The sequence below is a fragment of the Coregonus clupeaformis genome, unplaced genomic scaffold, assembly GCF_020615455.1.
Source record: "Coregonus clupeaformis isolate EN_2021a unplaced genomic scaffold, ASM2061545v1 scaf0007, whole genome shotgun sequence".
Lineage (NCBI taxonomy): Eukaryota > Metazoa > Chordata > Actinopteri > Salmoniformes > Salmonidae > Coregonus > Coregonus clupeaformis.
In genome coordinates, this window is record NW_025533462.1 from 1,909,009 (window position 1) to 1,922,156 (window position 13,148).

Consider the following 13,148-nt stretch of genomic DNA (forward strand, 5'->3'; position numbering starts at 1 on the left):
CCGTTTGTTCATCTGAAGGCAGGTCTATAAACGCAGCCTGGCACCCAAACAGAATGACACACAGACACAGGCTCTACAGGGGAATGAGCAGAGGCATGGACCACACGCTGCAGGAGCAGATTGTCCCATGTTGCTTCTTGTCCTATCTGAAATGAGAGACACTAATTACTGATTGGTCTATTCAAATGTACAGCCCATTTCTTATCCCATATTCCAAACCAACCAACACCTGTTCCCTGGACATCTTATGTCCCCATGTCTTGAACCAATACCTGTTCCCTGGACATCTTATGTCCCCATGTCTTGAACCAACACCTGTTCCCTGGACATCTTATGTCCCCATGTCTTGAACCAATACCTGTTCCCTGGACATCTTATGTCCCCATGTCTTGAACCAACACCTGTTCCTTGGACATCTTATGTCCCCATGTCTTGAACCAACACCTGTTCCTTGGACATCTTATGTCCCCATGTCTTGAACCAACAACACCTGTTCCCCATTTCGGGCCCCGTCCATCGTCCCTTTGATGCGGTGAAGTTGTCCTGTCCCCTTAGCAGAAAAACACCCCCAAAGCATAATCTTTCCACCTCCATGTTTGACGGTGGGGATGGTGTTCTTGGGGTCATAGGCAGCATTCCTCCTCCTCCAAACACGGCGAGTTGAGTTGATGCCAAAGAGCTCCATTTTGGTCTCATCTGACCACAACACTTTCACCCAGTTCTCCTCTGAATAATTCAGATGTTCATTGGCAAAGTTCAGACGGCCCTGTATATGTGCTTTCTTGAGCTTGCGGGCGCTGCAGGATTTCAGTCCTTCACGACGTATTGTGTTACCAATTGTTTTCTTGGTGACTATGGTCCCAGCTGCCTTGAGATCATTGACAAGATCCTCCCGTGTAGTTCTGGGCTGATTCCTCACCGTTCTCATGATCATTGCAACTCCATGAGGTGAGATCTTGCATGGAGCCCCAGGCCGAGGGAGATTGACAGTTCTTTTGTGTTTCTTCCATTTGCGAAGAATCACACCAACTGTTGTCACCTTCTCACCAAGCTGCTTGGCGATGGTCTTGTAGCCCATTCCAGCCTTGTGTAGGTCTACAATCTTGTCCCAGACATCCTTGGAGAGCTCTTTGGTCTTGGCCATGGTGGAGAGTTTGGAATCTGATTGATTGATTGCTTCTGTGGACAGGTGTCTTTTATACAGGTAACAAGCTGAGATTAGGAGCACTTTAAGAGTGTGCTCCTAATCTCAGCTCGTTACCCGTATAAAAGACACCTGGGAGCCAGAAATCTTTCTGATTGAGAGGGGGTCAAATACTTATTTCCCTAATTAAAATGCAAATCAATTTATTACATTTTTGACATGCGTTTTCTGGATGTTTTTGTTGTTATTCTGTCTCTCACTGTTCAAATAAACCTACCATTAAAATTATAGACTGATCATGTCTTTGTCAGTGGGCAAACGTACAAAATCAGCAGGGGATCAAATACTTTTTTCCCTCACTGTATATTATAAAGAAAACACGATAAATAAGAAATAAGAGAGGAAGCTACATACAGGGTCAGTGCCAGTACCAAATGTACAATGTGAAGTGATACTGGAGTATTGAGGTATATATGTACATTTAGGCAGGAATTAGGATAAAGTGACTGGTAGCAGGATAAATAATAATAATAATAATAAAATTAATAATAGTAAACAGTATGGCAGGAGCATAAGTGGTGTGTGTGTGTGTGTGTGTGTGTGTTGGAGATTTTTCAGTTAAGCACAGTTATTCACAACATGACAAGCTAACAATGCATAGTTAATCACAACATGACATAGCTAAGCACGGTGCAAAAGATAGAGGTCTGAAACAGAGCCAGGAAATGGCTCAGGAAATGGACCTACAATTTTTTAGGATTAATTGAGGCTCAGAAAATGGACCTGCTATGTTTAAGAATCAATTCAAGGGTTAGAACAGAGACAGGAAATGGCTCTGTTATTTTTCACATAACAGGGCTTGGTCCCGCCCCCATTGTTTCATAAAACAGGTTGAATAGAAGGAAAATAAGTCAGATTGCGCCACTATTATAAAATAAGGAAGTCGGCGGAGCGGTCAAGATGTGAAAACTTGGAAACAATGGTGGAGGATCTAAACAGGGAGGGATTAAGGTAAAAAGGTGTGTAATATGAGCGAGGATGAAACTGTATAAATTATAAACTGAGCGCTTAGAGGTGGAGCGTTAGTTGCTCTGCAGACCATCTCGGCTCTATTGCTTGTGAAATAAAGTCTATCTTAATTCTACAAAAACTCTGGAAGTACTTTGTGTTTTACTGAGGATCAGGACAATTTTCTACAACAATATACATGTAAACAGGGCTGACAAGTGACTGGTAGCTGGAATATATAAATACTGATGGTAATATACTAGTGGTAATATATACACTGTGTACAAAACATTAAGATCACCTTCCTAATATTCAGTTGCACCCCCTTTTGCCATCAAAACAGCCTCAATTCATCAGGTCATGGACTCTAAATGGTGTCGAAAGCGTTCCACGGGGTTGCTGGCCAATGCTTGACTCCAATGCTTCCCACAGTTGTGTCAAGTTGGCTGGATGTCCTTTGGGTGGTGGGCCATTCTTGATACACACAGGACACTGTTAAGCGTGGAAAAACCCAGCAGCGTTGCAGTTCTTGATACACTCAAACCGGTTTGCCTGGCACTTACTGCCATACCCCGTTCAAAGTTAGTTAAATATTCTGTCTTGCCCATTCACCCTCTGAATGGCACACAAACACAATCCATGTCTCAATTGTCTCAATGCTTAAAAACCTATTTAACCCGTCTCCTCCCCTTCATCTACACTGACTGAAGTGGATTTACGGTGACATCAATAAAGGATCATAGCTTTCACCTGGGTTCACCTGGTCAGTCTATGTCATGGAAAGAGCAGGTGTTCCTAATGTTTTGTAAACTCAGTGTACATGTACACAAGAGTAACAGTGACAAGTAGCAGGATAAAATAGATAGGTACTAATGGTAATGGCAATCAATAATCAATGAACAGCAGCGTTGTGGTAGTAATACATCGAATCAATAATCATTTTAGCAGCAGCTTAGGTGTGAGGGGGAGCATTATTAGCCATTTAACAGTCTTATGGTCAGGGGATAGAAGCTGTTTAGTAGTCTTGGTCTGAGCCTGGAGAACAGTCCATGTCTCAGGTGGCTGGAGTCTTTGGCAATTTTATGGGCCTTTCTCAGACACTGGCATTCTAGGTCATTCTAGGTCATTGTGGTCCTCTGTAGCTCAGCTGGTAGAGCACGGCGCTTGTAACGCCAGGGTAGTGGGTTCGATCCCCGGGACCACCCATACACAAAAATGTATGCACGCATGACTGTAAGTTGCTTTGGATAAAAGCGTCTGCTAAATGGCATATTATTGCTAGAGTGCGACTATTTGTGACAAAAGTAGAAAGTGCCTTAAGGTGTGAGTGTGTGCAAATACGGTTACTGAATGTGCCTGCGATAATTGTGTTAGCACTTCTCTAACAACATCCTCTCCGCCCCCGCTTTTATTGTCTTTTAATTTCCTGGGAGCGTATGAAAACAGATCAACTAAACAAGAGGATGCTTCCTCCCACTCATATATATAATGTTGTGTAAACTTTACAGTAGCAGGTGGCAGAACGACTTGAGCAATTCTCCCTCTTTCTATCAGAACAAGAGCTCATTCTAATCTAAGAATAATCAAAAGGAATTAAAGAAGTAAAGAATTTCCTCTTTGATTTGATTAGGGAATAACAAAAAGCTGTAGTCTACACTGTTTGTTGGATCAGCTGACAGCAGCTGTGTGTGTGTGTGTGTGTGTGTGTGTGTGTGTGTGTGTGTGTGTGTGTGTGTGTGTGTGTGTTGCCTTGCAGGAGAGGAGATGGCTGCAGAAGGACACACTGCAGCTCAACACCTACGTTGCTTTGTTTACATTCACTCCCCAGGAGAGTGAAGACCTGGAGATGAGGTCAGTGGTATATACACACAGACAAACACACACACACACACACACAGACACAAACACACTCACTCCCTCTTTCTCTCGCCAAGGTGATATTATTTTTGTGACTGGCCCCCAATTTTGGTGGCAAATTGTGATGGACATAAGCTTCAGTAGACCCACACATCTACACACACTTAAGCTGTCCGTTAACCTGGTAGCAGGCATCAATGGCCAGTCAGTCACACATTGCCGCTGTCTCGCTTTTGTAATACTTGCAAAAACAGTGTCATAAATAGTCTGACTGATTCATGGGACTGCTTAGTTTAAACTCTCTTATCTGCAAGGGCCAAAAGCTCCTACTAGCTCACTGTCAGAATGGGTTGTTTGATTGGTTTCTGAAGGGCCTTGGCCTTGCCTGGACGTTTCCTGCATTTTCTTTATAAAACCATGGCGTTAACAATGACCTTCTCTTGAATATAGAACACACACGCTGTGTTTACCCCGATAAGCAGGCAGACATCACTGAATGCACGCTGTAATCACTGCTCAATAGATATCAGGTCTTTGCCAGTGTTATTCTCTAATACAACATGAACAAACATTGTCTGTTTTGTTATGCATGACAATTAAATTGTCTGTGTTTTGTGTGTGGTCTCCTGCTTGTACTTTGCTCAGTTTAACGACCATAAGGCAGGTAGCTTAGTGGTTAAGAGCGTTGTGCCAGTAACCGAAAGGTTGCTGGTTCTAATCCCCGAGCCAACTAGGTGAAAAATCTGTCGATGTGCCCTTGAGCAAGGCACTTAACCCTAACTGCTCCTGTAAGTCGCTCTGGATAAGAGCGTCTGCTAAATTACCAATTTATTTATAAGACTATCTCTTAATCATAAACCAGGCATAAACCCACATGAATTCATTAGATTATCGGTACATGAATATGGTTATGATTGGACCCGATTCATTAGATTATAAAGATATCGTTACATAAATATGGTTATGATTTGACCCGATTCATTAGATTATTAAGATATTGTTACATAAATATGGTTGCGATTTGACCCAATTCATTGGATTCTAAAGATATTGTTACATAAATATGGTTGCGATTTGACCCAATTCATTGGATTCTAAAGATATTGTTACATAAATATGGTTGCGATTTGACCTGCGATTTGACCCGATTCATTAGATTATAAAGATATTGTTACAAAAATATGGTTATGATTTCACCGAATTACAATATGATGTGATAAAAAGACAATACCTGATGGTTTATTGCTTATTATAAACTGTGGTTCGAGCCCTGAATGCTGATTTGGGTTGACAGCCGTGGTATATCAGACCATATACGACGGGTATGACAAAAAAAGTATTTTTACTGCTCTAATTACGTTGGTAACCAGTTTATAATACAATAAGGCACCTCGGGGGTTTGTGGTATATCGTCAATATACTGTACCACGGCTAAGGGCTATATCCAGGCACTCAGCGTTGCGTCGTGCGTAAGACCAGCCCTTAGCCGTGGTATAATGGCCATATTCCACACCCACTCGGGCCTTATTGCTTAATGAGACAAATATCAATGTCTCTGTGATATTTTCTGGAACCTGTGGAAAGCTGCCAACCCACTGGGCACGTTGAATCAATGTTGTTTCCATGTCATTTCAATTAAATTACGTTGAACCAACGTGGAATAGACGTTTAATTGACGTCCGTGTGGGAATCGTCTGGACTACGTAAATGTTAACATATAGGGCACCCTTTTTTTTATTGTCACTTTGCAATTGGCCCTTAAGAAATAAGAGTTTCTCTCTCAACAGCCCTTGGCCCTAAGTATCCATTTTACTCCATCGTTCCCTTAGTAATCCAGTCTCTCAGACGCTCCAATCGCCTGAGATCCTCCTCCTTGCTCCCCAGAAAGACTTCAATCATCCCACACTTAATTTGAAATTCATTCACACCCACATCACAGCATGACTCCCAGCCCACAAATAGCTGCTGTGCAGTTGGGTGATGCTGCAAGTGTTGTTTTAAATCATCTCCTATGAAAGCCAAGCTAGACGGGCTCAAGGTCTCAGGATCCCATTACAGACCATAATCAACACTTCAGACAGACACACCAAATCACATTGTACTGTAGACTTTAAAGGCACCCTCATCAAAAGGCGGGGAAATGTCAATCTCTTTTTACATTACATGTTGTGACACCTGGCTTGTGATAACTTTCTTCTGCGTAATTTGTTATTAGTCTACTGCTACATGACGATGATGGTGATGATACTATAAAAGCACGATTCCAAACATATTTCGATTGGCAATATATTTAATAAACCAACATTTTCCATATTTTTTTATAATAGAAAGATCTCAATAGACAACAATTTTTAACATGTTCAAACTAAAAGGACAGCGCTTTTCCTCTCACAGACCTGATTCAATAGACAGGATATTTTAAAGAGGCATTATGACTGTAGGAGGCGAGTCATAATTGAAACAACATTATTTCAGGTTTGTCTTTCTTATTATCAGATTAAATCTAATTTACAGCACCAGAGACATTGATTTTTAATATGCAATTTATTTCTAATTTAGACCCGGAGACAGAATCGTACTGGCGGACGACTCCAATGATGACTGGTGGAAGGTATGTATTTAAGTGGAAGACAGCTAGTACTGACATTTAAACCACTACACTACACCAGTCCAGGGCCGGCGTTATGGGCGGGCCTTTGGGGGCCCGGCCTACCGTACATCCTTACCCATCCAAATAAAATGTTGAAATATTGATCAGTTATTTGACCGAGATGCGCGCCAACAGACAGACTCATCAATCTCATTTAAAACATCAGAGCGAGCGAAACAGCACCCCTCTGTCTCAGTATGTGTAGACCATGTGTAGACCATGTTATGGTGCGTCTCTCTCCGGAATACATGCATACAGTATGTAGGACCAGCTCAGCTGGTAGAGCACGGCGCTTGTAACGCCAAGGTAGTGGGTTCGATCCCTGGGACCACCCATACACAAAAATGTATGCACGCATGACTGTAAGTCACTTTGGATAAAAGCGTCTGCTAAATGGCATATTATTATTATTATTAGGAAAGGGCCCATTTGGCAATGACTGATTTGTCTGATTGTCATAATTCACTATGTACACCACTTTTCTTCGCCTCACACAAGTCAACAAAGTCTGTTTTTTTTAACATCCATTGCGAATAATAGTTCCTCAGTATTTGAAAAATCTTTCCAACACTCCCTGCCTCGATAATCACCAAGCCTCGGTGTGAAAGAGCAAAATATCATGATCTGATGATTCCATATATCCAGTGGAAACGTCATTAAAAAAAAAACATATTTCTGTCCTGAGCTCACTGGCGCAGGAAACTCTGAGGGCCCAGAATGGGATAGTTGATACAATGTTGCAAGTTCGCTAGCTACAGCTTCAAGCCAGACCAAGTGATAATTTTATATAATGTTGCACTTCACTAGTAATAGCTCAAGTCAAGACAGATAGAAAGGGAGGCAGACATGCGGAATAGAGAGATTGAAAGAACCAGAATTTTCATCAGGATATTTTCTACTGTTTGTATTTGTTTGCTTTAGGCCTACAGTGAGGGAAAAAAGTATTTGATCCCCTGCTGATTTTGTACGTTTGCCCACTGACAAAGAAATTATCAGTCTATAATTTTAATGGTAGGTTTATTTGAACAGTGAGAGACAGAATAACAACAAAAAAATCCAGAAAAACGTATGTCAAAAATGTTATAAATTGATTTGCATTTTAATGAGGGAAATAAGTATTTGACCCCTCTGCAAAACATGACTTAGTACTTGGTGGCAAAACCCTTGTTGGCAATCACAGAGGTCAGACGTTTCTTGTAGTTGGCCACCAGGTTTGCACACATCTCAGGAGGGATTTTGTCCCACTCCTCTTTGCAGATCTTCTCCAAGTCATTAAGGTTTCGAGGCTGACGTTTTTCGAGGCTGACGTTTGGCAACTCGAACCTTCAGCTCCCTCCACAGATTTTCTATGGGATTAAGGTCTGGAGACTGGCTAGGCCACTCCAGGACCTTAATGTGCTTCTTCTTGAGGCACTCCTTTGTTGCCTTGGCCGTGTGTTTTGGGTCATTGTCATGCTGGAATACCCATCCACGACCCATTTTCAATGCCCTGGCTGAGGGAAGGAGGTTCTCACCCAATATTTGACGGTATATGGCCCCGTCCATCGTTCCTTTGATGCAGTGAAGTTGTCCTGTCCCCTTAGCAGAAAAACACCCCCAAAGCATAATGTTTCCACCTCCATGTTTGACGGTGGGGATGGTGTTCTTGGGGTCATAGGCAGCATTCCTCCTCCTCCAAACACGGCGAGTTGAGTTGATGCCAAAGAACTCCATTTTGGTCTCATCTGACCACAACACTTTCACCCAGTTCTCCTCTGAATCATTCAGATGTTCATTGGCAAACTTCAGACGGACATGTATATGTGCGTTCTTGAGCAGGGGGACCTTGCGGGCGCTGCAGGATTTCAGTCCTTCACGGCGTAGTGTGTTACCAATTGTTTTCTTTGTGACTATGGTCCCAGCTGCCTTGAGATCATTGACAAGATCCTCCCGTGTAGTTCTGGGCTGATTCCTCACCGTTCTCATGATAATTGCAACTCCACGAGGTGAGATCTTGCATGGAGCCCCAGGCCGAGGGAGATTGACAGTTATTTTGTGTTTCTTCCATTTGCGAATAATCGCACCAACTGTTGTAACCTTCTCACCAAGCTGCTTGGCGATGGTCTTGTAGCCCATTCCAGCCTTGTGTAGGTCTACAATCTTGTCCCTGACATCCTTGGAGAGCTCTTTGGTCTTGGCCATAGTGGAGAGTTTGGAATCTGATTGATTGATTGCTTCTGTGGACAGGTGTCTTTTATACAGGTAACAAACTGAGATTAGGAGCACTCCCTTTAAGAGTGTGCTCCTAATCTCAGCTCGTTACCTGTATAAAAGACACCTGGGAGCCAGAAATCTTTCTGATTGAGAGGGGGTCAAATACTTATTTCCCTCATTAAAATGCTAATCAATTTATAACATTTTTGACATGCGTTTTTCTTGATTTTGTTGTTGTTATTCTGTCTCTCACTGTTCAAATAAACCTTCCATTAAAATTATAGACTGATCATTTCTTTGTCAGTGGGCAAACATACAAAATCAGCAGGGGATCAAATACTTTTTTCCCTCACTGTATGTATTTTATTTAGTTGACGATGGAAGTTATAGGCCTACTACTCTATCTCTATGCTGTCATTTCTTAGCCGCCAGTGGATCAGTGTGTCCATATGGCAGAGGCTTGTGCTCTCGCCATAGTTTAATTTTACTTCAGATCTTTATGATTAACCACATGACAATGATTTTGAAAAACAAAAACTTTATTATTGAAATGAAACTGTTCCACAAAAAATAATCATAACTGGCACGCAGATCGGTAGAAATGGTAGGATAAATTGTCAGCTTCCCCAAACTTGAAACTCACGAGCTGCCTATGGTCTTTACTATTCCACCCATTAAAACATTTGTGAACGCTCAAGCGGGTGCACACATAGGAGGTCCCGTGGAAAAATGTGCCCACCTATGGAAATCAAATGCCTCTCCAACTGATTCGTTCTGGCGCCGGGTCTGCACCTGTCTGCTGCCATGTTAGTGTGACCTGTAGATGTGATAGTGTATAATGTTTCCTCTGGATGATGGATCTAGGGCATGATCGAGGACAGGATCGGTTTCTTCCCAGCAGCCTTTGCTCACCAGGTGAAGACCGGGGACAGAGTGTTCAGGTGTCACCGGACGTTCATCGGCTGTAAGGGGCAAGGCCAGATCACTCTGAAGGAGGGTCAGGTATGTGATCTCACTGTTACGCACAATACATGATTATTGTGGCCTGGCTGGTTGAGTGGTAATGCCGAGGCATCCGGCACGCATGTTTACAGTGTCGGCATAGGTTTGAATCTGGCCTTCTGCCCTTTGAGACAACCTCTCTCTATCTTGCTATCTTTCTATCTTGCTATGTCTATCTTCCTATCTCTCTATCTTGCTATCTCTATCTTCCTATCTCTCTATCTTGCTATCTCTATCTTGCTATCTCTATATCTCTCTATCTTGCTATCTCTATCTTTCTATCTCTCTATCTTGCTATCTCTATCTTTCTATCTCTATTTTCCCTCTCTATCTCTCTATCTTTCCTGTCATCCTCTATCTGTATCTCTCCAATAAAATCAGAAAATACCTTAAAAGCTTTTTAAACCATACGATAATTATGTCAAACTATTTGTGACTAAAAAGTACCCAATTATCCCCAATTGAACTAATATACAAGCAAACATGATTGTTATCTATTGTTAAAGAATTGTATAGTTAGTCCCTTAAATGTTTCCATGTATTACTTTACTTGCTGCAGTTCATGTTTAAGCCCCAGATACAAGTGGACATCAGACACAGTTCATCCTCTCACCAATTCCCATAGGCAATGGGAGTCCTGGGCACTCAGTCCAAAGACTCTCTCCCGGAACATTCACTTCAAAGGATGGACCTGAGCTGGCCAATTGGTAGTCCCCCGCTCTCAGCAGTTTCCATGGCATTACCATTTTGGCATGGCAAATGGCTTTGCCGCCTCAAATCCTTTTCCCACAATGCTTTGCATGGGCATTTTAGGATTCAGAGGAGAGTTCATGCTAGTAACCCCCAATGGAGATGCATCCATTCCTAACACTTTGAAGATGAGTCAGTGACCTCATAGCTCTGCCTCCATCCCCAATGAGTAGCAACATCCGCTGTTTCCAGTCACACAGCCATTCACACTACCCCTCAGCAGCTGTATCAAAGACTATTCAAACTACCCCTCTGCAGCTGTATCAAAGACTATTCACACTACCCCTCAGCAGCTGTATCAAAGACTATTCAAACTACCCCTCTGCAGCTGTATCAAAGACTATTCAAACTACCCCTCTGCAGCTGTATCAAAGACTATTCAAACTACCCCTCTGCAGCTCTATCAAAGATTATTCAAACTACCCCTATGCAGCTGTATCAAAGACTATTCAAACTACCCCTATGCAGCTGTATCAAAGACTATTCAAACTACCCCTATGCAGCTGTATCAAAGACTATTCAAACTACCCCTCAGCAGCTGTATCAAAGACTATTCAAACTACCCCTCTGCAGCTCTATCAAAGATTATTCAAACTACCCCTATGCAGCTGTATCAAAGACTATTCAAACTACCCCTATGCAGCTGTATCAAAGACTATTCAAACTACCCCTCAGCAGCTGTATCAAAGACTATTCAAACTACCCCTCTGTAGCTGTATCAAAGACTATCAGGCCAATACAGACAGGTGTCATTGTTGTTTGGTGGGATAATTATATATTTCTTACAGCCCCTTAGGGCCACCGTGCATTGTTAATTTAATGTGTTAAAATGTGTTTTGTTTGTACAACAAGCAACCAAATCACGAGAGCATTCTTCACTGTTTCATCAGATTTGTGTAAGCGGTGAGGATGAACACAGTGGCTTCATCCGAGTGGCCAGTGGAAAGAAGAGAGGCTACGTGCCCTGCGATGTCCTGGAGAACATCTGAGAGAGAGAGAGAGAAATAGAGAGCGCTGGAGAGAGATAACGAGAGGGAGGGAAGGAGGGAAGGAGAGGCACAGTGTCACACTCCCATGATGCACAGGGATGGCTCTGACAGTAGCTCTGATCAGATGCCAACCTCAGGCGCGAGGGGGAGGACGATTGTTCCCACGAAATGGCCGCCTGAGACCATGGAGGAAATGCTCTGTTTAGCTGTGGATCCAAACTCCGAAATATTGCTGTTGCCATTAAGGGAATGGCTTTGTCAGAGTCAGAGCCAAGCTTCCTCATTCCCTTTTAGCCTGAAGGGGAAAATGTTGCGACGGATCAGATAACCTGACTTTGTGCTCACAGGGAGGGAGAGTGGGGTGATTGTATCTCTGGATTTGGTTTGATTTTTATTCCGATTTTGTTTGATTTCAAATACAACTTGTGCATTGTTTGTTCTTTGTGGGATTTCCCAGTGGAGAATACAGGTGACGCATCATGCATGAATATACTGAATGTACTCCTGTGTCTACTGCTGAGACAGAGAGAGCAAGGAAAGCAACTTTCGGCAACTTTCTTTATGCATACATTCTTGCTTATTTAGCATCAGCTGCAGTATGTTTGAACCGCCTGTTTAGCCTAAAGCCCAAATGATCAAGCACTTGTTCTCTATGTCAAATAGCTGCCTATAGGCCTAGATTCTGTTCTGAAATAATAAAATTATATTTTATTCACTTACGCTAACTTTGATGCAAGCAGTTGAGGTTACAAACAGCATATTTATCAAAAGCATAGAAGATAAGTCCCTTTTCTTCTATGCTCGTATAATGGTTCTACTGAGTCTTGATAGCCTCTAGCTGACAATTACAGACCCATTCTCCCAAGACAGAGTCTTTTTATCCGTCCCTCTGTGATACAACAAATTCCACGCGTTGGTTTTGTCACTGGAGAGGAACAACAAAAATAATTAGACGAAGCAGAAATGTATCAAGATTTCTGAGGGAGTATTGTTCAAAGGAGTCAGACGCAATCAAAGATGAGGAGTTTTTTTTTCTTTCTTTCAAATAAATATTTTGCACAAATCTAGCTAGTGATGTTCCTAGTCTAGCTGCTTACCCATCCACATTTGCATTTTTAAAAAATCTGACACTACAAAAGGACTACAATTAAGATTTTTACAAAAACCTGTCAAATAGATTTGGTGAATATTCCAAAACAATGAATACCTTATTTGCAACTTAAAGTCTGGTGATAATGTTCTCTTCAGGTACAGTGGGGAAAAAAAGTATTTAGTCAGCCACCAATTGTGCAAGTTCTCCCACTTAAAAAGATGAGAGAGGCCTGTAATTTTCATCATAGGTACACGTCAACTATGACAGACAAAATGAGAAAACAAAATCCAGAAAATCACATTGTAGGATTTTTAATGAATTTATTTGCAAATTATGGTGGAAAATAAGTATTTGGTCAATAACAAGAGTTTCTCAATACTTTGTTATATACCCTTTGTTGGCAATGACACAGGTCAAACGTTTTCTGTAAGTCTTCACAAGGTTTTCACACACTGTTGCTGG

The 13,148-nt window shown here is 42.0% G+C and overlaps 1 protein-coding gene across 2 annotated transcripts in view; it reads left to right on the forward strand.

Moving 5' to 3' along the window:
• Positions 1–12,863, forward strand: part of stac (SH3 and cysteine rich domain) — a 55,364-nt gene extending 42,501 nt beyond the window's left edge. For both annotated transcript variants that reach the window (XM_041847116.2, XM_041847118.2), the window contains exons 8-11: positions 3,909–4,003; positions 6,569–6,620; positions 9,717–9,854; positions 11,495–12,863. In XM_041847116.2, coding sequence (XP_041703050.1) covers positions 3,909–4,003; positions 6,569–6,620; positions 9,717–9,854; positions 11,495–11,593 — 384 coding nt within the window. In that variant the 3' untranslated portion in view covers positions 11,594–12,863. The remainder of the gene's footprint in view (positions 1–3,908; positions 4,004–6,568; positions 6,621–9,716; positions 9,855–11,494) is intronic.
• The last annotated feature ends 285 nt before the right edge of the window (positions 12,864–13,148 follow it).